The 26,407-nt window shown below is 40.4% G+C and overlaps 1 protein-coding gene across 1 annotated transcript in view; it reads left to right on the top strand.

Moving 5' to 3' along the window:
* Positions 1–384: 384 nt before the first annotated feature.
* Positions 385–26,407, top strand: part of LOC104504720 (ELKS/Rab6-interacting/CAST family member 1-like) — a gene marked incomplete at its 3' end in the record, with an annotated part of 63,445 nt that continues 37,422 nt past the window's right edge. The window contains exons 1-4 of the mRNA XM_010157967.1: positions 385–546; positions 5,253–5,669; positions 23,110–23,184; positions 25,277–25,432. Of these exons, the coding sequence (XP_010156269.1) occupies positions 385–546; positions 5,253–5,669; positions 23,110–23,184; positions 25,277–25,432 (810 nt within the window). The remainder of the gene's footprint in view (positions 547–5,252; positions 5,670–23,109; positions 23,185–25,276; positions 25,433–26,407) is intronic.

The following is a 26,407-nucleotide window of genomic DNA, read 5'->3' as shown; positions in this document are numbered from 1 at the left end:
CCATTCTCTGCCCAGCCTGTACTGGTCAAGCTCTGTCTTGCAAAAATGAGTGTAGAAATTCTTTCTCTAAAAAGCATGTCACAATTGAATCCTTCCTTTCAAAGTCATGCTAGTAGCCATAGTGGCCCCCCTTTGACCTAAAATGTAGGGTTAGAATACAGGTCTTGGCTGTAGAGTATTAGTTAAATTCTTTTTTCTGTCTGAGAATGTTAAAATGCATCTCACCTGCTTCTTTTGGAATGGAAAGATGATAAAAATTTAAGTTAATCTGAAATATTGCTGTTCAGGTGTTTCTGTTCTTATGTATTCTACCAATTAGTATAAGAAGCCGTGTTCTCAGTATTTTCTGTCAGGCCTACTGAATCTTTAAATGTTTTATGCAAAATGGAAAAGCTTCAGCAGGGAGAGATGAAGAGAGCTGCCTGCGGCAAGGTTCCCAAACTCACCCGTGTAGCAACAGGCACGCTGCGTTGTCCTGAGACTGCAACAGGACTGCTCTGGGAACCGGCTATAAGGAACTTCTGTATCATTGGCTGTAGTCATGCTGTAGGTTGGAAACCTACACCTAACTGATCTGGCAAGGTGTGGAAAATGTGAATTTGGATCCTGTTAGGTGGAGGCAGGGATTGAATCATGTTCTGCGACTTAGAGATGTAAATTTTGTGCTGCTGGATGAAAGACCGACTCTGTCCCTGTGTAGAGCCCAGTTAACAAACTTTAAGTTGCTCCATGGAAATAATACAGGCAGAGGAACACCTGGTAAGAGGTTATGTTTACACCTTGCCCTTTTAGGATTTACATTTGAGGTGGGCCTGAAGGGGCTTAGCTCTGTCTAAAGTACATCAGGCATAACCTGCAATGGACTCGCTAGAGAACTGTGCTCACAAAAATAGCTTTGTGTTTTGGAGGTATTGTTATAATTTTTAGTGAGGCTTAAAGACCAATTTTCATTACTTGAAAAAATTGAATCCTCAAGGTCTGAAATAAGAGCAATAAGCTTCAAGCAAAGTACAGGTTCAACATAATGGCTTTGACTTTAATTATGTTACCTTTATTGCATTATTTAAGAAAAGCATGATAGGTAAAAAAATTCAGCAGAGCATGATGTAACCAAGCTCGTGGTATTAAAGTGTTTTTACTTGTTTATTTCTGAGACAATTTCAACAGTATTTTGAAGTTTGAGGTCTCTAGTCAGGTCCTAGAAATAGGATTAAGCATCAGTGGCTAGTATCACATGAACTTGGAAAATATTTTGCCTTTCTGGGATATTCACTGCTTCACAAATGAAGTCTAAGAAACGGATGAGAAGTTAGTAAGACTTGCCTGCTCCTTCCAAGGGAAAAGGATGTTTTCTTCGAAGTGATGTAGAAGACGAGAAATGTTAAATGAAAAAGTAGTTTGTTTATGATGCCAACTAATAAGGGGTATTATTCCATTCTTCTGGAAATTGTTAAAAACACTTGGAAAGCAGAGACAAGAACCCATTTTGCATACATCTTGCATGTTGGAAAGGAGTGGGTGTCAAAAGCATAGAATATTTCTTAGTGGCATGTTTTCCAGTTACGTTGCACATAATGAAGTTTGTTCTCAGCTGAGCAGCCCAGAGAACAGTCACAGTAATTCATAAGCTCAGTGCTAACCCTTCCTCTCGCCCCACCTCTTCATTTTTTTCTGGGAAACTGAATTCGAGGCAGTTGCTGACCATTTGTGTCAGGTGTTCCAAACTCTCTTGTCCTTACTTAGCAAACTGTTAGATACCAGTAAACTCTGTTTGTCACTGGTATTAAGTTTTATTTCACATCATGTTTCTGAATCGTACAATCACAGATTTCAGTTCTTTGACCCAAAAGTTGTGTGGGGGCTTATGTAACTTTGGGGGAGATAATTTCTGTGGGTCTGAGACACAGTTTTTGCCTATGAAACTTGAAGTAAGATTTCACAGGAGATCAAATGGTAAAAATGTGGGAGTTCGGTTGTGGTGATTTAGTCCACTGATGCTTAAAAATAACCCAAGTTTGATTCTGAGACAACACTGAGTAGAGGAAGTAATTTCATTTAGTAGATGATGCAGTTGTTCAGAAGCAGCTCTTTTCTCGCCTGGGAGAAAGGAAATGCTGAAGTGGCAGTAAGTGGAGAGGCAGGTGGAAGCATGTGGGAATTTGTTTGTTAGCTGGAGGAACAACAGACAGCTGGCTGTGGGAAAGTAGGGCTTCTCAGATAAAAAGGGAATTAACTCATGTGTGGAATGGTAAAGTTACATTTAACGAGGTTATTGTTTATCATAGATTCTTAGAATCACAGAATGGTTTGGGTTGGAAGGGACCTTACAGACCATCTAGTTCCAACCCCCCTGCCACGGGCAGGGACACCTTCCACTAGACCAGGTTGCTCCAAACCTCATCCAGCCTGGCCTTGAACACTTCCAGGGATGGGGCATCCACAGCTTCTCTGGGCAGCTGGTTCCAGTGCCTCACCACCCTCACTGGGAAGAATTTCTTCCTGATATCTAATCTAAACCTCCCCACTTTCAATTTAAACCCATTACCACTTGTCCTGTCACTGCAGGCCCTTGTAAAAAGTCCCACCCAGCTTCCTTGTAGGCCCCCTACAAAATTTAACAAAATTTAAGGATATTCTCTCACCACTGCTGTTGTAGTCCTGCTGACTTTATTGGTGTTGTATAGGTATAAATAAGGCAAACCTTTTCATGAGTGCAGTAGGTTTTCTCTTATGGCTTGGTCAACATACATTATTTGAACAGATGTAGTAGTTTCAATTGCCTACTAGCACGCTGTCATGTTTGTGGTAGTGCCTCAGTTGTAAGACTTGGAGTTTGTCTGACATTGTCACTTAGACTGTGGTTTGGAGAATTGACAACAAATAAAAATTGGAGTCTTTAATGTAAAAAAAAAAAAAAAAAGAAAAACTTAATTAAAAAAAAAACCCAACCAACCAACCAATCAAAAAACCCACCACCACAACCAAAAACAACCAAACACAAAAAACCCACCACCACCAAAACCCACCCAACAGTGATTGCTAAAATAATTTTGGAAATCTGTATTGGTTCCCTTGAGATATTTCTTTTCTTCTCTTATACTGTTAAGTGCTGACTTTAAAATAAATCTGAGTATCCACCAATATTTAAAGACAGTGTACGTTTGAGAACAGATTAATTAATTATCCCCTGGCCTGATATACCCATGCTGTGTTATCACACAGATTCTGAGAACTGAAGTGTAGGTTTGAATTAACAGAATTAGTAACTGCCAAGTATTGTGGTATTGAAATAGAAGAAAATACATGTATAGCATCTTAATCATGAAGCTATGCATTTAAGGTGATTTCAGTTTATGCTAATACCGTAGAGGATGGTTCCATTTTCTTCTCCACCAGCTCCTTGACTGCACGTTCCCACCTCTACTTTGCACTAGGATCAGCATTGGTGTAGTCACACTGTCAACTGGATCAGAAATCTGTCTTGAAAGGTGTTGTGTTTGGTTTTGATAGGGCTGGTTTTCAGCCAGGTGAAGTTTTGATTCAGTTGTCAGCGCCAGCCACCTAAGGAAGGACAGAGAGCTGGAGCATTCCTTTTAGTGGCAGTATGGACTTAGATGAGCTGATTGTGAAACAGAATCTTTGGTACTGAAAATTCTTCTTTAGCCAGAACACAAAAGAAGTACTTGGTCTCAGGTACTGACCTGTGTAAAGAAAACGGGATTGAACTGCCTTTATGCACCATTCTCTACAACCAAACTAGCTGTTAGTGTTTCTTAAACAGGTTTAAGGTAGGCAACTGTGCTGCAAATACTATCTTCTATTATCTTTTCATAGAATCACAGGATGGTTGAGGTTGGAGAGGACCTCTGGAGGTCAGCTGGTCCAAACCCCCTGGTCAAGCAGGGCCGCCTAGAACCGATTGCCCAAGGGCATTTCCAGAGGAAATTTTACTCCAAGGAATTTTACATAAGAATTGTGATAAATATATTATTGAAGTAATACTTAAGCACAAGTCTTTTTACATCTCCTCTTTTCACAAATATTTGAGCAAAACAAAGTACTTGGATTTATGTCATACGTATTAATTTGACACCATCTTTGCATTATAGACCTTAACAGTGTGTCTCCTGTGTTAAGTTTGATAATAGATTGCAACTCTTACTAACTAACTAGTACTTTAGTCGTAGTGCATACTGGAAGTAGCTGTATTGCAGACACTGATTTTTGTAATATAAAGGTAGACCCCAGGGACTGACCCGCCTGATTTGTTCACATTCAGACTAAATTGCAGGCATGTCTGCCACTCTTAAGGGAGCAGGGATGTATCGCTCGGTGTGTATCTCGTCCCTGGTAATCTCATCTTTGCTCAGTCTGTTAGTACTTCTCTATTATTGTCTTAATACTTCTGTCTTGCAGAGAAGAAAACAAATGTTTTTCTAAATATGAAGTGAAGACTTTTCTAGGCAAACTGTACTTCTCATGTATTATCCCACTGTATTAACCGACTGTGTTCATAGTCATTGAGACAAGATTCGTTGTCTTGCAAAACCACAGATTACTGCTGATCCTTTGATTGTCCTCACATTCCTCTATGTAAGCTGATAGTTTCTGTTCTTTACTAAAATCTTCATGCATAAAATTCTATGATGTGACCCTTCTCCCCGGTCAGTGTACTCCCAGTTGTCTATAGATGCAGTTCTTCCTGACATGCTGAAGCTTCTTCTCTAAGTCAGCTGGGAAATCTGTGCTATGTATAGTGTTAGTACTGAAGACCTTGGGAGCCTTCGTGGCTGATTTACATACTATCCAATAAGATGTAATTCTAATAGTAACGTGTCCCTCTGCTTTATCCAGATAGTAATTCTAGTCTAGGACTTCTTATGCAGAATTCTTCTGTAGGCTAGGCAAACCTTTGGAAAAGAAATACTTCAAGCTCTCAGCTTACTGACAAATGCCTATTGACATTTTCCCATTTGAAAGAGTGACTCAAGCAAGTTGGTGGAAGTGTGATTGTCACCCGAGTAAGAGGTTTCTGGTGTTAAGCAACCACTCCAAGGCATAGAAGGAAGGGCTTGGAATGTCTGTAGTGTAACCCAGTTCTGCCTTAATGCTGCTTTCAAAAAACAACATTGGTCTGTCGGTGTTGCGGTTTGCTCTTGGTTGGTAGTTCAGGAGGAATGACGTGGCTCCTACTGTTCTCTTTATATCTCCAGTGGAAGGAATCCTCTGATTTCATTTATTTGTTCTTTTAGCATATGCAGATGACAATCCAGGCTCTCCAAGATGAGCTTCGGATCCAGCGGGACCTGAACCAGCTGTTCCAGCAGGACAGCAGCACTAGAACCAGTGAGCCCTTTGTGGCAGAGCTGACAGAGGAAAACTTCCAACGACTTCACGCAGAGCACGAGCGCCAGGCCAAGGAACTCTTCCTCCTGCGTAAAACCTTAGAAGAGATGGAACTGCGTATTGAGACGCAGAAACAGACCTTAAATGCACGTGATGAGTCCATCAAAAAGCTGCTGGAGATGCTGCAGAGTAAAGGTCTGTCAGCAAAAGCCACTGAGGAAGATCACGAGCGAACAAGACGGTTGGCTGAGGCAGAGATGCACGTGCATCACTTGGAGAGCCTTCTTGAACAGAAGGAAAAAGAAAACAACATGCTGAGAGAGGTAGGTGACCAAAGCTCCGGGTTCATCTCCAATCTTAAGCTCTTCTCTGTCTCCTCTCCATTTCACAGCTGTAAGGAAAGAATCTTCCATCCTCTCTGTAAGCTGTATTTTACATTGCACACTCGACAGAATTTGTCCCTGATTTAAAACTTCTTTATGGCTTCCTTGTATGTGCTTTCTGGGGTTTTGTGCTTTAGGCCCCACTCTCCCTGTAGTCTCCATATGAAGCTCTGGAGGTGAATTGTCACACAGACTGTAAAATTCATTCTTCCGTTCTATTTCATTTGCGAGAAAGTACCTACCTGTATTTAGGAGAGAGCTGAGAGAAATCCTTGCAGGAGTAATGGATGATTGCTCTTTGGTTTCCATGGAAACAGTCGTCTTGCTGTGAAGGGTATTTGATAAAACTATTAGCTGCCCTGAATGCACAGCCAAAAAAATGATTACTTAAAGGGACACTGCTGCACACGTAGTAACCCCTTCCACCCATCCCCCTGAAAACAGAAAAGAAAAAACACTGTTATACCTGTGTTGCACCTTAGAGGAGTACAACGGCAGGCATTCCTCCTATTCATCATCCTAAACAATGACAATGGTATGTAAGCTACGTGTAATATAAATACAGCGATAAAGGCAAATGAATCAGTTGTTGTGTAGCCAGTGTCATTAAATGTCTTGATATTGTTAAATGCATTTTCCTTTTGACAACCAGCCCCCGAAAGTATTCTAATATTAACTTTTGGAAGGCTAGTAATTCAGCATGTGTTGTGTACATACGCAGGTGTCTATGTCTATGCGTGCGTTCACTAATGGTAAGATTTCCTGTAAAAACTCTTCTGCATACATCTGTACGTTGAATGCCTGAATTGACAGCTGTACATGTATGTGTAATCTGTGTGTGGGAATCCAATTACTTTCTTTGGGCACTGTGTGTCTACTTTGCCGTTCAGCATTATTTGAAAGCCTGACCTATACACAAGCTTTAAGCCCCCTCTCTAAGAAGCCAGGGAAACAAGGGCTGCCTGGCACAGAGGGGGTGTTTTGAGATGAGCAGTGTTCATGGCAAATAAATACTTCTTAATACCTCTTATTCATATGTTTTCCAAGGCCTGACCCATTGTACTTGCACTCTTGCAAGCATTTATATAAGAAAGCTAGAGCCCATTCCATTTCTGAGCCAGATTTAGGCCAGATTTATTTTTTTAGAGCAGTAATCTCTTGAGTGTCTGGAGTGAAGATAATATGATTCCAGAGTTTCTACACTACAGTTTTTCCTTTATTTAGCAACCAATGATAATTCTGTTCCAATTCTTGTATCTATTTCAGGAAGAGCCCCAAATGGCTTCCATTTGTTTCTGCATTAAGTCCAGCAGCATAAATGAAAAGCTGGCAGGAGCTTTGTCATTTTTTAGGAATGCAATTACTTTTGTTTCTGCTGATGATGAGTAGATGTTGGGAGATAAGCATTCTTGTTTCATTCACACATATCTGGAAATCATTAATCATTTAAATCCTAGCCTTTGTGACAAAATATTTCCTGGAGAAGGTAGGGATGACTTACTGAGTTTGAAAATGCAAATGCTAACATTTTAAAATTAATTACTCCTTGCTGCTCACCCAGCTCTAATGCATTGGGAAGGGTAAGATGGGTATATACTGTGATTTGTAGCTCAAGCCATTGATATGGTGTGGGATCCAGCCTTGAAGCTGAGCACCCTAGTAACCTTGGAAACATGATGCCATGTGCGGAGATGCCAAATTATCTCCTTGTGGAAGCAGGTCACATCAGGAAGGGTTTTGTTAGTACCCCTGTGTTGTCCTTGAGCTCTGAGCTAGACTGAGCTAACTGAACTTGGCTTGTCTGCGTGAAACTCTGGTCTCATGACTGGGGCTCCAGGAGGGTGGAGAGAATCAGACGATGTTGCTGAACTGTAGCTGACTGCATCTGACTTCCTGAGCACCAATTTGCCCTGCCTCTGCAGGATCTGATTCAGAGTTGCTATCACTCTTCCACACTTGGGAGTTGTCTCAGTGCAGAACCTTTTAGCTGCACCTGCATCACCCTACTCAGTTAATCTTCTAACATGTGTTTATCTGTATATCTGTAGCTTTAGGTTATTTTACTACCCTAGATACTAAGTATGGAATTTCTGAGCTGTTCTGAGGAAATCTATCTGCTTTCTTGATGGTTTTATATCTAGCATTCCCAGCGTCTGGAAAGGCACGCTAAACGCTTCTGTAAATACTGTCGTTAGAGGAAGCATTAGTATCTCCAATGTGCTCGGGAGGTCAGCATTTATACTTCATCTTCTAACACATTAGGAAAGCTGGGAAAAACCTTAATAGCTGTTTTGAGCATCTGAGCTAAAGCAAGTTTTGGGATGTCAGAATCCACTAGTATTGTTTCTGACCTTACAAGTTGTCGTGGTTTAGACCCAGTAGGTAACAAAGCACCACATGGCCACTTGCTCACTCCTCCTGCCTGTGGGATGGGGAGGAGAAAATAGGAGAAAAGGCTCATGGGTTTACACAAGGACAGGGAGGCATCACTCACCAGTTTGGTCATGGGCAAAACAGACTCAACTTGTAGAAGAAAAATTAATTTAATTAGTTATCAATCAAATCAGTGTAGGGTAATGAGAGATACACCCAGATCTTAAAAACCCCTTCCCCTTGCCTCTCCCTTCTTCCCAGGCTCAGCTTCACTCCCAATTTCTCTACCTCTTCCCTCCAGCAGCACAAGGGGATGGGGAATGGGGGTTGTGGTCAGTCCATCACACATTGGCTCTGCCGCTCCTTCCTCCTCGGGGGAGGATCTCCACACTCTGCTCCTGCTCCAGCCTGGGGGCCCTCCCACTGGAGACAGTCCTCCACCATCTTCTCCAACGTGAGTCTTTCCTGTGGGCTGCAGTTCTTCACAAATTCTCTCTCACATCCCACCTCTCTTTCTTAATCCTCCCTGTTTCCGCATCTGCTGCTGGTTCTCTTTTTCTTTTCTGCTCTTACATACGTTAATCACAGAGGCACTGACTGGCTGGGCTGTGGCCAGAGGTGAGTCCGAATGGAGCTGAGGAAGCTTCTAGCAGTTTCTCACAGGAGTGACTCCTGTGGCCCTTAGCTCACTACTAATCTCCCTCACCACACAAACCCAACACACAAGTGTGTTAGACTTCTGGTAAAAACATTTGCTGGGAATAATAATTAAGATCTGCTTGTTGAAGCAAAAAGGTATCCCTCCATTTTTCAGCTTTGAAGCCTACATGTAATTCAAAGTGTGGTTTGAGACTCAAGGTCATCAGATGGTTTCTCAGACCGACAGTGCAGGTGCAGTGGCCAGCAGTGTGACCTTGAAAGTTAAATATGAATTAATTGATTTTTATTTTTTTTCCCCATCTGTCGCTGTTACTGAGATTGTACTAAAGATTTCACTAACTTCCTAAGGAAAGAAAGTTTTTAGAGAACTCAGACTTGTGGTTCTGATAAGGTAATAACCAAGAAATAGCTGTACTGCTTCAGGCCAATGATCCCTTTAGTCCAGCATTCTGTTTTACATGGTGTCCATAGGAAAGGGTAAGAACAAAGCAAACATGATACTTCTCTGTAATTCTTTCCCTTCCTCCCAACTATTTACAGATGAGGGTTTTCTTGAACTTCTTATGACTTGTCAGTTTAGTATCCCCCATGGATGTGACATCCACGTACATGGCCTGTGTCTTCTTGAGCCCATGTAAGCTTTTGTAGCTGTAGCATCATTTGGTAAGTGGTTCTTCAGGCCTATGCTCTGTAGCAGGAAGAACCTCCCTCATTTCTTTTGAGTCTGAACGTGTCTCCTAGTAACTTCATTGACAGCCTCTTGCTCCTACACTGGAAGGCACAGTGCACAGGTGATCGCCGTCGAGACTCTGTGCCACTCACAATTTTAGACTTGTCATATCCCTTCCAAGTACTCCTTTTCCAGGCTGAAAATTCCAACACTACTTAATTGTTCCTCATATAAAAGATATTGCATATCTTTGATCATCTCCCAGAGCACTGTCTCAGTGTCCTATATCCAGGTCATGAAATGGATTTTCCTGCAGATAATAAGAGTTTTCTCCATAAGCAGTTTGACTCTCCTGGGCTTTGCCCAAATGTCCTGAATTTTGGGAAACTCCGTGTTTCCGTACAAGTCCATAGGAAACATCCTGTATCCAACATGGGTTGTATTTGGCAACTCATTAATACAGAGGTCAGTCTCTCATTAATGCAAAATAATGAAAAATTAAATGTTTCATTGAACATCTGAACACAGACGTGGATCTGGATGCCCTGACTTTAGCAGATGACAGTGTGGCTGCAGCACATTCCTCTATCCTAGAAAACAAGCTTAAACATCATAGCTTATAAAAAGATGGCTGCTATTTTGAATACCCCTTCTTAAGTCTTAGTGAAAATTATTCATATTATTGTTGGTATTTAGACTTAACTTTCAGAAACAAGATTATTATCATACCAGCAAGAAATACTTGACAAAATTCAGCAGCTGGACTACAACCTCTGAATAGCTCCCAAGTTAACATCAACTGCCACCTCATGGTTCCAGACTCACCTGTTGCAGAATTATCAGTAACGGCAGTGACAGCACATAGCGCGAAAGATAACCAGGCCTGCACCACTCTTTTTGACAACCACCCTGTCCCCAAAATGCAAGTTGCATTCGGTACAAATACATTTTTTCTCAGCTACACAGAGTATGGGATTATGGTGGGTTTGTGTGGTGAGGTTTCGGAAGGCAGGGAGGGCCTACAGGAGTGGCTTCTGTGAGAAGCTGCTAGAGGGTGGGAGGCAGGGACACGATGACACTGCTGTGGAACCTCCAGTGGGGAGAGGAGTGGGATGTGAGAGAGACAACCAGGCAGACACCCGAGTCAGTGTGGAAAAGCAGGAGGAGGTGGCAGGAGTAGAGGTTCCCATGCAGCCCATGGTGAGAGGGCAGGCTGTGCTCCTGCAGCCATGGGGGTTTTGGGGGAGCAGAGCCCCCTGCAGCCTGAGGACAGCCCCACACCAGAGCAGGCGGCTGTGCCCGAAGGAGGCTGTGACTCTGTGGGAAGCCCCTGCTGTAGCAGGCTGCACCCTGCGGGAGCGACCCGTGCTGGAGCGGTTGGTGAAGCACTGCAGCACGTAGGAAAGGCCCACAGTGGAGAAGTTGGTGGAGGTCTGTCTCCCGTGGGAGGGACTCCAGGCTGGAGCAGGGGCAGAGTGTGAGGATCTTCCCCTGAGGAGGAAGAAGCAGCAGAGACAGCTTGTGATGGACTGACCACAACCCCCATTCCCCATCCCCCTGCGCTGCTAGATCGGAGGAGGAAGAGAAATGGGCAGCAAAGCTGAGCCTGGAAGAAGGGAGAGGCAAGGGGAAGGTGGTTTTAAGATCTGGGTTTATCTGTCATTATCCTACTCTGATTTGATTGATAACAAATTAACTTCACATACACACACAGAGGTCGAGTCTGTGTTGCCCATGACCATAACTGGTGAGTGATCCCTCCCTGTCCTTGTCTTGACCCATGAGCCTTTCCTCGTATTTTCTCCTCCCAATCCCACTGTCGGGAGGAGTGAGTGAGCAGCAGCGTAGTGCTGTGTTACCAGCTGGGCGTAAACCACGACATAGGTACCCCAAATATCCATGCAACTTAAGGCAAGAATATGATGCCATTTTATCCACATCTGGTGTTGTAGGTACTTGCAGTAGTTTGGGCAAACTATGAGTAGTAAGGACAGTCCAACATTGTTACATCAACTTGGTTAAACCTTTCTCTCTTGAACTGTTCATTAGTATCTGTCTTTAGAAATAAATCTGAAGAAAGAACTGAAATTATACACTTGTAGCATCACAGTCAATAGAGGTAACTTCTTGAGAGTTCTTAGAGAAAAAGGTTTAGGACAAATTTCTCATCTGCCTAGAAGAAAGGATAAAACCAAAACTGTATTGGTTCTACCCAGGGGGAACAAAAAGAAGCTGCTCATTGTGTATTATTGTCAGATATTTGCCAAACAACTTTGGCAGTGTTGTCCAATTTTCTTAGTCCTTCATAAGGCATATCAGCACAAGCTTTACAACAGTAGTTAATCTGATGACCTGTTTGACTCTGGGTTGCTACTGGACACATATACTCTGCAAGCCAATGCATCTTGGTTCACAGCATTGCTGTGGCATATACTAATTAGAGTCTCCAGGATATACTGACAACATCACAATGTTTCTGCTGCTTGGGTAGGGACACCCTTTGATGTCTTAAGTCATAGGAACTAAGGAGGATGTAGGAGGGGAAGTTCTCAAATGTGTTCTCATCTTAGGCCAGTGAGCTTATTGGTATCTACCTGATATACCTATGAAGCTGTCAGTGCCATCATGCCCTGTATATCATATATTGCTGATAATATACACAGCTCTAACCATTGGCTTTTCCTGAAATGATAGAGATGACATGCACAGTGTTAATTTTTCTTCTTTCATAAGAATTTTACCACATATTTATAGAATCATAGAATCTTTTGGTTGGAAAATATCATCAAGTTAAACCTTTAACCTAACACAGCTAATACCACCTCTAAACCATGTCCACATGTCTCTTCAACACCTCCAGAGATGGTGACTCAACCACCTCCCTGGGCAGCCTATTCCAATGCCTGACAACCCTTTCAGCAGATAAATTTTTCCCAGTATCCAATCTAAACCTCCCCTGGTTCAACTTAAGGAGGTTGCCTCTTGTCCTATCACTTGTCACTTGGCAGAAGAGACCAAGCCCCCCCCTCTGCACCCTCCTTTCAGGGAGCTGTAGAGGGCGATCAGGTCTCCCCTGAGCCTCCTCTTCTCCAGGCTGAACACCCCCAGCTCCCTCAGCTTCTCCTCACAGGACTTGTGCTCCAGACCCTTCCCCAGCTCCGTTCCCTTCTCTGGACACGCTCCAGCCCCTCAGTGTCTGTCTTGTAGTGAGGGGCCCAAAACAGAACACAGTGAGGTGTGGCCTCACCTGTACTGGGTACAGGGGAACAATGACTGCCCTGGTCCTGCTGGCTGGGATGCAGGTCAGGATGCCATTGGCCTTCTTGGCCACCTGGGCACACTGCTGGCTCATATTCACCTGGCTGTCAACCAACACCCCCAGGTCCTTTTCTGCCAGGCAGCTTTTGAGCCACTTATCCCCCAGCCTGTAGCGTTGCAGGGGGTTGTTGTGACCCAAGTGCAGGACCCGGCACTTGGCCTTGTTGAACCTCACACAGTGGCCTCGGCCCATCGATCCAGCCTGTCCAGATCAATATATTATAATGAAGGATGTGTAAGTTCTGCAGGTGACTTGTGATGGGCTGCATGTGGCTGTTGTCAGCACCTTCGGCAGGATGTCAAAACCAAGTCTCCCTTTAAGTTAAACTGATCTTGTAGCTACAGCATTCCTCTGGGAGAAGGGAGTAGTTGGCTCAGACTTTGAGGCTAAGCAGGTATCGAAGGTGGGGTGAGGTGTTCAGTGTAATAACATGGCAGTAGAGTTCATCATAATGAATGGATCAGCCAGTTGTTTTGATAGACAAAAACTAGACATTTATTCCCTGAACTGTGAATCCAGGTCTGAAACAGATGACTGACTACAGCCTGTTAGTTGGAAACACAAGGAAGGCTCTTTATCGAGAAGGTGTCTTCAGGAGTCAGTTCAAGGTTTGCATGTTGCAGTGGTGTGGAATAAGGAAAGAACCAAGAGTAGCTTTGCACTTTGTCATAAAAACTGTGTTTGGTAGTAAACTGCAGTTTCAGTTTTTGTAATTTTTTTTTTTTTTAATAATTTTGCCCTCTCAGGCAAGATGGATTTTTAATACAACTGATTACAAAACTGGTTTAAGGAGTTAGGGATGTAGTGCTGAACAAATAAAGGGTGGTTTTGTATGTACAGCAGTCAGTGAAATGGGTCATTCATAAGGGCACTCATTTACAATGAGCTTAAGGAAAGAGGCTGTGGCAGAAAAAGCTATTATTTCTTTTCATCTTCAGTGTTTGTTGAAATGGCAACTCCACAAAGTCCTGTTTGTGAACTGTATTACAGTTATCTAGTATGGCCTTGCTACAAGAACTGATCCCCGTTTGTGGCTATTTTGAATCGAACAGTGCTCACTTTATCCTGGGAAGTAACACTAAATTTCTGTGAGCGCTCCATTAAGTCTCCACTTAAGAGTAGATGTCTGTCGGGGCAGCGAGCAGGCGCACCAGGCGATAACACACACACGCTTGACATTATCAAATTTGATAGTGTGATGGCCAAGGAGCAGCACCAAGGACCTTAGTGGGAAAGCATGGATGTAGCCATACCATCAGGGCACTGCTGACCAGTGCCCAATGAAGGTTTTTTGCCTTATCTGACCAGATTTTAAATAACTGTGACAAGTTTCGCAAAGAAGTTCTTTTTCCATGCATCTGTTAAAATTCTTACCCTTTTCTTGCTCCAGGCTCAGAGAAGGATTTAGAAATTTTAATTGGAACAATTAGAGTTATCTCAAAGAACACTTTCGTGCTGTTCCAAGATTTTGCAACATCAACAAGACACACTTAGTGAGAATTTTTGGTTGGCTGAGTAGATGGATTCAGTAACTGGAACTCTTACTACCGTCATACTAAGAGATACCTTTCTGATGAATTAAAAAAATTAAATTTCTGCTTTTTCTGTTGCTGCCTCATTCTTTTCATCTTTTAGAAGAAGATAGCAGGCAGAAGTGATTTAAATATAAATACTTATTCTTTATTAGAACCACTAGATTGGTGTAGAAGTAGATTTAGAACACAGAGCTTTTGTAGATTAAACTTTGAGAAAATGGACTTGCAACTTGAGAGCGTGCATAATTTATTTATACATTTTGTTTTTTTAAAATACCATTGTAGTTTGGGTTGTCTTATATGTCACTTTATAAAAGAATGACAGTTAAAAATGTTCAAAATTAAAATTATTTTCATCTGAGATCAGAGGTTGATACCTTGATAGTTCTTAGAAAGTTGAAAAATTACGATGAAAAACAACGTATTTGTGTCATGCCTTTCCAGACTACAAAGAAATCATAATCACCTTCTGATTCACGTAAAATGGATTTCTGGTTTTTATATAATCATTAAGAAATGTGTGGGAATTAAATGAATGGAAAAAAGCAGAGCTTCAGTCATCTGTTTTCTCTGTATTATAGTTATTGTCTTGTCAAAGTGAAATAATCCATAAAATTTCAGTGGGTTTATTTATACGCTCTTTCTAGCATAGGGGACTGAAATTACAGAGATTTTCTTTTTTTTTTTTTCACTTTTTAAAAATAATTTTTTTCTATATGAATGAGCTACTTAGTCTTCAAAGAGATTTTTTTTGTTTCCTTCTATTCACTAGTTCATTTTCATGCCTCCATCCCCTTTATAGGGGATTTTAAAAATGTGAAACAATTTAGAAATACCTAAATCTGGCTCGGGATTAGGGGTTTAAAATACATAAACTTTAGTGTCTTTTGATGTTTTGTTACATTAGAAGATTTTTCTTTGTCAGTATGTATTACATGATTTGCTTTGATTACAAATTACAGCTTAGGTATACTTTCCTTGGAGATGTTAATATTATCCTGCACTTCGCTTCAGTAAAGATGAAATTTGTGGCGTTTTGTTTCTGCAAGTGTGAAAAGTACCAGTAGAAGAAAAAAAAATTTGAAAATACCGTTAACAAATTGGAAGCTAATTTAGGTAGATAATATATGCTTTTGCATTTTAAATAAAAGGGGGAGAAAGGAAAAAGGAAGAATTAAATAGTACATATGTAAACAAAGTTCTAAAGGATTTAAGATTTTAGTTTTTAACTGAATTTTCTTTAGCTTTTGTATTCACACTTCTGTAGTCAGATTTCAACTCATTGGCTGGCTATTTAAAAGTAATAGCATGATTTGAATTGGCCTCTCTCCTCTTTCTCTTGCTTTTACTGTAATGCTGAAGTTTTGAAGGATTTTGCTTTTGTTTCTTCCTGATTGGAATACTGAGATGAGGCGGAAGCTGGGTTTGAATTTTCACTTTAGATGACGCCTTTGTTAACAAACTTGTGTCCTAATACCTGAGGGTTTGGTTGGATTTAGAAATCACCGTCTCAATGTATTTATAACATTGCAAAACACAGAGATGAGTTCCTTTAGCCAGGGGTAACTGAGCTCAAAGCAACCCACACCCTCCATTACTGTTGTGTGTGCAATTTTCAACAGTCTTTCAAAGTTATGCTCTTAATTCATATGATGAGTTTATTTTTCAGGGAGTTGTATTTGCAAATGCAGGAATTGACAAATGGAAAAACACAGAAATAATTTCTGAAGGAACTACCTTTGGTAGTTGGTATTGGTTTAAACCCCTGTAGCTGTAATTTTAGTAGCAAAACTCTAATAGTAATGGGAGAAATTATACAGGACTCATTATACGTTGTTTTTCAGTTCAGTTTTTTGTGTTGCTGAAATAGAAGTTAAATATTGATATCGAGCACTTTCTGGAAAATGCTCATTAAGATCCGGAATACAAACAGTTGTAATACTATCCAGTCACCTTCTGGCCCCAGTTAGTAAAGATGAGTCATGCAGGTTGAAGGGCTCTTCCAGAGGTCACTTCATGCAACCTCCTACTCAAATCAGCAATTTCAATTGATGGCACCTGGTCCAGTGTTTAGTTGCTCTCCTGGTAAAATCCTTTACCATATTAGCAAGCCAGAATTTTCTGTGCTGCAGCCTTTTTGCCTGTTGCCTGTCACCCTTCCACTGTGAACTTCTGAAAATGCTTTTGTCTCCATCATGTCTGCAGATTCCAATTAGATAGTTCTAGGGAGCATCAAGGTTTTCCCCAAGCTAATTTTCAGCTGAACAAGCTCAGTTCTGTCATCCTCTCCTCTGACATTTTATGTTCCAGACCCAACCATCTTGGTGGCAATCTTTTCAGCTTTTCGGTGTCTTCTTGTATTGGGGAACCCAAATTTGGGCACAGTACTCCAGCAGTGGTCTTGGAAGAGCTGCATAGAGAGAAATAACTGCTGCTCTTCTGGTTGTATGTTCCTGCTAATGCAGCCCAGGGTGCAATTGGCCTTTTTTTTTTTTTAGCAAGGGCACACTGCTACCTCCCAATTAATTTCTTCCCCAAGTTTCATAGAATCTGCACACTTTCTGGGAGTGCCCTCTATCCCCATCATTCAGATCATTAATAAAGGCACTGAACTGTATCGGCCTCTGAGGACTGCCAGTAGTTAGCAGCTACCCACTGGACATTGTACTGCCGATCACCAGGCTTTGAGCCTGACACTGCAGCTGATTTTCCGCCCACCCTGCTAACCGCTTACCCAGTCTGCATCTCGCCAGTTTGGCTGCCAGGAGGTGTGGAGGCCATGTCGAAGGCCTTAAGACAGGCAACACCCACTCTTCAGCACTTACCCACACCAGTTACTTCATTGTCGAAGAAAATCAGGTTAGTCAGGCATGATTTGTCTTTCTACACAATTACAGATCTATTTGATCTTACAGACCTATTAAGTAACTTCTAAACTTAAGAATGATAGTTAATACAAAACCACAGAATTTGGCATTCTTTATGGTGCATTAAAATCACTTTATCGCACCTATTCTTTACACATTCAATGTTCTCACTATCTTTGATCAGCTGTTCTGTGTAATTATGCTAACCAGGAAATTACAGTATTGTTTTTCGTAGGGGTACTGTGCTACCATCCAGGCCTACTTGGCAGATGTAATGTGTTGTACACCTTTGGTTTATATCTTCTTGTGAGGTAATATTTTTTTTTTTAAGGAAGATTTTTTTTGTTTGTTTTGGTTTGTTTCTTTCTTTCTTTAAAGGAAGATAGCTGTTCTTAATTAAAACTTGCTAGTGATGAATTATCAACCCCAGCTCTGGTTAAGGTGGCCACAGTGTTTAAAGCTTCTGTTTCTAGCCTGCAATTTCTAGGTATTGAATCTTAATGTTTTTGGGACAGAGCAATCCATTTTGAATTTTTGTGATGTCTGTGAAGGTACCTTAAAGTTGTGATCAATTTACACCATAATTTTTGTTCTGATTTTTTTTTGTAAAGACGGACTGCTCCTGCAGTCTTTCTTTGAACTCCATTATATAAATAGCATTTTGAAAATGTAGGCACACAAAGGGGACACAGTATACCTATATTGATAGCTCTTGTGCAAGCAGCTAATAAGGTGTCCCTCCACCTAAAGCTTTTTTAATTTATGTCAAAGAATTACAGAAACTCTGCTAGCTTGTAACAGTGGGGTATTAATCATAAAACTTGGAACAGAAATTTGATAACAGAGCATTCTTCAGTAGTCTTGGCAGTATGGTGAGATCTGGTGGCTAGAAGTTCCCACTGGCTAAACTAGAAAAGAAATATGTTGCATATTTTTAATGGTGATAATAATTAACAGTGAAAAGCATGCATGTTGCATAAAACTTAGGAACAAGAAGCACCTTTTTCCCCTTTTTAAAAAATAAAGGAATCATCGAGCATACAAAACCATTAAAATCATAAAGCGCATATATAAAAGCCACCCCTTGTTATAATAGGGTAAGAAGATGCTGAAGTTTACTAATCGGTTACGGAAGAATATCAGTTATGTGTGAAAGTAGAACGAAGGAATAATGCTTTATTACCTTATCAGAATGGATAACTTAGAAGGAACAAAGTTTTAGTTCTGTATTTTTCTGATCCTGATATCTGCGTGTGATCCTATGATTTTAATTCTTGTGCAAAGTCCTGTTTTGACAATGAAAATATCAATTTTCATTCATCTGTGTGGTGTGTGTCGACAATAGAGTCTGAATACATCAGATGCCTAAATAATGGTAAATACTAATACGATATATTAGTATTTCTCCGTTCTGCCACTGAAAGGTAAGTACGTAGCCAATATTTCACAATTAAGAAGGATATCTATGCATCTCTTTCCTTTAGCCTGAGTTTCAGGCTCTTTAGAATCATAGGCATGTTGCCAAAATTAAGTCCTTACTATGCACTCAAGAGGTGGGAGGTGTTTTTCAGCAGGTTTTGTCATCCTAATCACACTGGAATTACTTAAAATGATACAAGTAGGAAATTTCCTTTGCCAAAGTGCAAAGCATGACTTGAGATAGTGGGGGTAAAGGGGTTTCTAAAGAAAAAGCTTGAAAGAATTTTCTATTTGGGATAATGCTGTGCAATGTCAAAAGCAGACAATGTTGTGTCAGCATCCCTTTAGTGATTTGCTCTTCTCCTACTCTGTATTCCATCTATTTCATTCCCATATTAGTGGCTGCTTTTATGTTTTATGTCTCTGCACAGGTGGAAATTATCTAGAATGTGATTGCACTACTAAAAAAAAATAATACGTTGTTCAAAATAGAGTTTTGGCATATTGTATTTTGACCTTCTTTTGTTTTCTCAGTTTCTAAAAGTGCACTAGAATTAGTCTTAATTTCTTCTCTATTATCAAACTGTTTCATTGTACGCTACACTAACAGTCCCTGAATGGTTGTCCAACTGATGTGGCAGGAACAACTGCAGATACAACTTTCTGTATTTAGCGAAAGCTCATGGAATTCGGAATAGGATACTTTCACTTAGATCTTTCTTCATCTTCTCAAGCTTAATAAATCGTCTTCAGAATTATTCCCTTTTTCCCATACACGAGTTTTAAAGTTAGGAAAAGGAACTTTTTTTAAAATCCTTAAATTTGGGGGATTCAAACACTCTTTTTCTTCCCATCCCATGTAAGGTTTTTTTAAGTGGAGGTGAATTAGAGCGTGCTGCCAAGATATGGCTGGGGTGTCTTTGACTGTGGACTGTTTCACTGGTTTCCTCTCAAAGGAATTAAATGACATTCTTGGTGTTCTGTTGTTTCTATGCATACTCTTAGTAGGTGCTCTCCTAGCCACGCAGTGATTACAGAATAACTTGGTACTACAGCCATAGGGGATGTGTGCTACAATGAGCGTTCTCAAATACCACCTCACTCAATGTGCTGCACGTGAATTTGCAAAAAGAACGGTGTGTGTCTTAAGCTCTCAGTTCCTCTCAGCCTGGGAGTCACTGGAGAAGACCTGAGAATTCTGAGAAGGGGCTGGAGGTTGTGAAGGCATGTATGAGATTCTCCAGAGGGATAGTCAGAACTCATACTTCTTACTTATTCAGATGTTGGTGTACTTGCACAAGCAGCGCTGTTCATTTCAGCCAAATAGATTCAGGCCTGCCCTTCCAGAGCGGTGAAGTATCCAAATGCCTATCCAACAATACGCTGCTTGGTAAATACATGAACGGACTCCCCAGTGTCCACTCTGCAAACTTCAGATATGCAGATTTGTCAGGAGGAAGCCACTCCTGTCACTTGAGTCATACAAAAATATCCTTTGAAAATTTCTGAAGGCTCCAGTCCAGCCCCTGAGTCATGCATGCTGAGATATTGAAACAACATTGTGCCAGTGGCAGGACAAAGTCGCTATCCAGAGCTCATAGGAAGGACTGACAGTGATAGCATCTTGGAATTACGGTGAAATTCTTGAATGAACACGTTAGAGCTGGCTGAGGTGGAAACAAGGAAAAATATACCATAGCTACCTTAAGGAAGGCAGCTGAGATCATTCATTCCCGGTGGAGGAAGACCAAGGACATTGAAGTAGAGTCATGTTTTTCATGACAGGTGCTGGTAGGAGTGCTGTGAAACAGGTGGAGCGTATTAGATCTGCTCCCCATTGTATTTCTGAATGCTCAGGCTGGTCTTGAGTGTTAGCAGCTCACCCTAGCTTATTTTTATTAAGATAATACCTAGCAGTGTGATTGTTGTCTCTGACCCTTGATTGAGGGTAGTGGGATAAACTCTGAGTCTCTTCTGGCGGATGTATCTGGCAGACTGTCCTGTGCGTAGCTGACATGACATTTTTAAAGCAAATTCACCCTCATGATGAGCTGCTTTTCTAACCTTATGTATAGCAACATAACCAAATGAATCTCTAAAATAAGACCTCTGAAGGAGTGGCAACTGCAGTAGTAAGTAGTGCAGCCAGACTTGAAAAGAAGTTGCATTGTTGTGTCTCAAGAAAAATGCTGAGGACGGAGTAGGTAATAAAAGTGACATGAGGATGTTGGTCCAGCTTGTACTTGGGATATCCTGTGTGCCAACAGCTGCTTTTTTCTTCTGACGGTGAGCACAGGAAACCGTAGAAGGAGGTTCAGTTGGTTGGGTTCACTGGTCTCTGCTTTGAAAGATCTTGCAACTCTGCTAAGGAGATGATCCCAGAGATAGTGCTTGCAGTTTTTAGATGGCCCTGTGATCAACCCCTGGAAAGAGCAGCTTGGTGTAGTATGTTCCACTCCTTAGAGTTAACATCAGCATATTCCAGATGGAAGTGGCTGCCTCATTTAAAACCTGTTTTATAGGTAGAAGCAAGGTCTGTTTGACTGTTGACAAAATGAATCATGCCCCTAACCATGTAGGCAGATGGACAAGTGCAGTATTGCTGGAGACCATCAGTGTGGGAGGCAGGTGGTGAGAAATTACTGATTATGCTACGCTTTGGCCATCCATTGGGAAGAGTAGCAGAGAGGATGCACGCTGCCCTTTCTTCAGACATGTACACTGCCAGCAGATACAGGAGATCTTGGGCTGAAAGAAAAGTCTTGGTAGGCTGTTTAGGTTTGAGTAAATTCATTATGTGAATGCAAGTACAGGTAGGTAGAATAATAATAATAATGGTATTGCTCCACTCCGGTCTATATGGTCTCAGTGATAAATGACCAGAGGCTCTCAGGTTTTTTGTTGACTATGGGAGAACAAATATATTTAGAGGGATTTTCTGGTTTATTTTTTCAGGAGGTATTTTTTATTTCAGAAAATACCACCCTACACTGCAAACAGACTTGTAAAAATAGCTTCTCAGGAAATAACACAGGTATAGTATTTAAAGACAAACTTCCTACTGGGTTTTCTTGTTATTACCCTTCACAGACATCAATTTACACCAGTGTCCTTGTACCAGATTTATGCAAAATTCTTCTTGTGGACCTTGTTATATCACTAAACATTTTTATCTTACTCGCCTCACAGCTATGTAAGAACACTTAACAATCTTTTCAGTATTTTGAAAAGCACTATACAACTCTACCTGTCTCATTCAAATAATTAATGATATGGAGCAAGTTGCATATATGACTACCATATAAAATGTTATCTCTTGACCATGTCTAATGACAATCCAAATTTGTGGATGGCTTTTTTAATTGGGCTTTTAGGTATTTAGGGGAGAGTGTGCTTAAACAGCGTGTGTGCGCACCCATACAATTTGTTGTTAGGTTAACCGGCGTTACAGTGCGTATTCTATGGACACCAAAGTATTTTTATGTCATATAATATTAACATTCCAACAATATTCACATTCCTACATTTAACATTAGTGTGTGTGGTGTAAGGACAATATTATTTTAAGACGAATAAGGTGGAATAGATAATAGATTTTCTCCTGTGTTCCCATTTGTTGGTTTGAAACCCCTAACTACTTTACGTAGTAGAACAAGTTGTTTTCAGCTTTTTATCACTTTATTCCTTAGTGAGCAGTCTGAAGCATTCTGACTTCTGTGAATTCTCTGACTTCTGTGAATTCTCTGACTTCTGAAGCATTCTCTGACTTCTGAGTTGTGTGAATTCACATCAACAGAAATATCACGTGGACTTTTCTGTGCTCCTGTCTGTGTACTCTGAGCTTCTAGAGCAATGAGCTATCCAGTCATGTACTTTCGACTACATCTGAGACCCAGTGGAGAAAGATTTTCATTATGTATAATTAGACATTGCTACTCTGGGGTAAAGAAGTTGGAAAAAGAGTTAGCAACACAGCTACACCCTATAGCTTGTTGAAACAGAAAGCACAGGCTTATCGTTTTCAGTGAGCATCTAGTCACATAAATTATGGCTATGTCTTCCAAGAGAAACTAGTAATAGCTCAGGTCAGTTTAGCAGGCAGACGGTAGGAGTTTTTAGTTGGCTCCGCTGTCATCTCAACAGTTTATTTTGAGTAAGTACAAAGATGCCTAGTCACATAAATTATGGCTATGTCTTCCAAGAGAAACTAGTAATAGCTCAGGTCAGTTTAGCAGGCAGACGGTAGGAGTTTTTAGTTGGCTCCGCTGTCATCTCAACAGTTTGAGTAAGTAGGTAGTCAAAGATGCAGTTTCTGTTGTGTCTTTTTAATTGAGGCTGTGATTTTGTTGAATCAATTTTGCCTATCCTTTCTTTAATATGAGAAATGATAAAACAGTGTATGAACTGGTAACAGCAGAAAGCAGCATTGAATTATGCTCCGGTTTAGAAAGAGAAACCTCTAGTGATTTTGTTTGTATCTGGTAAGTGGGAGGAAATGCCATTAGGCTAACTCTTGCTTTCTTTTCTGCTGGTATAGGAGATCCATCGTCGATTTGAAAATGCTCCTGACACAGCCAAGACAAAGGCTCTGCAAACTGTTATTGAGATGAAGGTAAACAATTGCATATAAGCAGCAGTAGAGTTTGTTCTCTGGAAAATGGGTTTTCATATGAAAGGTGACTCTACCAAATACCATACACTTCTGTCAGTCTTCTAATTTCAAATAAAAATATTTCTTTTGTACTGTTTTTATAATTTATTGTTGCTTTATATTTTATTATTCATCAGTGAATAGATGGAGCTGCTTCATGACACAATAGAAACCTGCCTCTGTCTGCCAGCAGCAGCATATGCAGATTTCTTTGAGTTAACCAAGAGTCCATTGTATCACAAGGATGGGAATGATGGATTAGTAGGTTTTTATAATGATATGGGTTATTTTCTTTTTATATTATAAATATTTGAAATACTGCTTTGTGTTCTGTGTGTCAACAAAGTGAGCAATTTGCAAACTCAGAACCCACTTAAAGAATGGGTCATATAGAAAGATGTCTGTATGTCATCGTTAATGTAACTTTTCTAGATGAAGTTGTGATTGAATTCTTAAACCATTAACTCAAGTATCTAATGGAACAATGGCAATTTGCCAAGAGCTCAGGAGCCACAAGTGGACTGTGTGGTTTATACAGCTTTATGCAATAATATTTCATACGGTACAGTCCATGAAGTACTCCAGACAGGGTTTGGACAAATACGGTTAAAAAATTGGAAACTCTCTTTGCACACTATTCTCTTCCATTTTCTTGTCCTCCTTTTTTCCCTCCTCCTTTATCTGTCCCTTTTATTTTCCTTATTTTTTACCCTTCCAACTCTTTCCATTCCATCTCAATGCTTTCAGTGGTAATTTCCCATCTTTCTACTCTGGAGCCTTTAATTACTGTGTTTCTTTTATTAGTCATCTTTGTGGTCCGTAGTAATGAAAACTAATTGACCATCTGGTAACAATAAGCCATCATTACTATCAAAAGAGAAACACTGGCATTTCTGGGAAATGATGTGAGCGCAGAAACTAAATAGTGTTATAAATTACAACGTATCACTTCACCTAAATACCTCTCTTAATTTTTTGTTGCAAAAGTCAGCCTTACCGATTTTAACCTCAGCATCAAAAATTAAGCAGGAGATCCAACTAGACCTTCATAATGGCCCTCTAGAAAAATCTTCTCTCATGAATAAACACCTTTATTTGAAAATCCTTCTTGCTTTTTTTCAGCTATGCTTTTGATTATCGGGATTGGTCTGATAAAAAATAAAAAGGATTGGTCTGTGAAAGAATGGAAGGTAGTTTCAAATCCTACCTGTATTTTGGGAAAGGTGCAGTGCTTTGGAGAAGTTGAATAAGAAAAAATAGAGTGCTTTAAGAGATTACAATTTATAAATGCATATCAGTGTTCATGAGTATGCATGAAGCTCTGTGTGATTTATGAATCTGATCTTGCTGTTCCTGACAGATAAGATTTCTAAAGAAACAGTAAACCAAGTAGATTGAAAACCTCTAATCATCCTGTAAAACTATAATGATGGTAGATTAATTTTTTAATTTTTCCAGATATATATTTTTAACCATGGAAATGTTTTATATGTTGTATATATGAGCCGGAGTACTTGAACAATCCTCTATTGCTTTATCTAGTCAAAACTAGATTATCTACTCAAAACTCAATTTTTGCATCCGTTTCTTGTTTATGATGCTTTTTATGTTCTCCATTTGTGACTCCATTTAAATTACTAGTAGCACAAACCCATTTTTTTGCCACTCTTGCACTCACATTTTGCTGTTTATTCAATTAGAATGAAATTTCTCTGGTTTAGGCCAGCTTCACATTACAAGGCAACTTTTTTTCATGTTCCTTTATTTATTCATATATACACATATACTGTGTCCCTGCCCCTAGCCATGTTCTCTTTCAGCACTGAACTCTTGGTTTCCTTGAAAGGTATAAAAAATTGAAAAATGAGTACTTGAGCGCTCAGCCAGATGTTGTGTAAAGAGGTGTAGACTGATTTCTGTAGGAACTTAAGGAGTAAATTTCAAGGGCAGGTACATGTCCAACAAGTTATTTCTTTTCTTTTTTTAACTCCAATGGTATATTAACAAATCATCTGACTGTATATCTTCATCTGTCTCTGTGAATCATTTTCAGGATTCAAAAATTTCTTCCATGGAGCGTGGCCTCCGGGATTTGGAAGAGGAGATTCAGATGTTGAAGTCAAATGGAGCTCTGAGCACAGAGGAACGTGAAGAGGAAATGAAACAAATGGAGGTGTACCGTAGTCATTCCAAATTCATGAAAAATAAGGTATTGAGAAAACAAATGACAGTAGTAAGATAAACTGAGCTTAGCAAACAGATGAGAATAATTTTCATACTTCAGTAAGGAGTGACGGTCTGGGTTCCCATTCAGGTGCTGGGAAACAGAATTTATTTGTACTCTGCCATGAAGCTGCTATGATAACTTAAAAATATTTAAGAGAATTTTAAATTGTTATAATGGTGGTGGTTCATGAACTGTCACTATCATGACTTTCCATTACACTCTCCTTCCAGTAGTGGAGTCAGAACGAGAATAGGTTCTAAAACAGCGGTTGTGACAACATTAATTTATGCTGTTGGGAATAGAGGACAAATACAGCAGTGAGACATGTTGATCCTCAGGTAGAAAGGTCGACACTGACTACCGAATTGTCTATAGCCGAAAGTCAGTTCATTCTTTGTTTCTCCCGAAGTAGTGTTTTTCAGTCTTTTGGTGGCCCCTGACATTTTCTAATGAAGATTCAGGCCACCTTGTCCAGTAAATTTGAATAGACTGTGAGCAGTACTGCTTTTCTCACTTAGCTTTTGTGTACTCCCTGCAATGAGTGTACAGATCCCTGGAACAGAGGTTGAAAATTACTTAACTAGGTCCTGAACAATTGTAACCGACTGCATTTGTGCTGCTTGAAATTATTTGTTGGAAAATGAATGCTGGAGACAGTTTCTTGGAGAAGTGTTACTTGCCCAAACGTAGAAACATGTAATAAGTGCTTGTTTCTTCCACTTCCCTCATGCCAGCTCACTGATTTACCATGAGATAATCGTATATGTTCTTTTATATTTCTGCCCTTTATCCCACTGAGTTGCTTCTAGGAATTGAAGGATACCCCCTTCAAATTTGGAATGGAGAGATGATTTTAGCACCTCCTCCTTCCATCCTTTCTTCTTTCTTACTTCTTTCCTTCTTCCCTTGTTAGCAACTCTTCACTTTCCCCTTCTCCCCTCCGTGTGCTTATAGATG

Source organism: Eurypyga helias, unplaced genomic scaffold, assembly GCF_000690775.1.
Source record: "Eurypyga helias isolate BGI_N326 unplaced genomic scaffold, ASM69077v1 scaffold16208, whole genome shotgun sequence".
NCBI classification, from domain to species: Eukaryota; Metazoa; Chordata; class Aves; order Eurypygiformes; family Eurypygidae; genus Eurypyga; species Eurypyga helias.
Note: the sequence above shows the minus strand (reverse complement) of the source record. Positions and strands in the feature narration are given on the sequence as shown.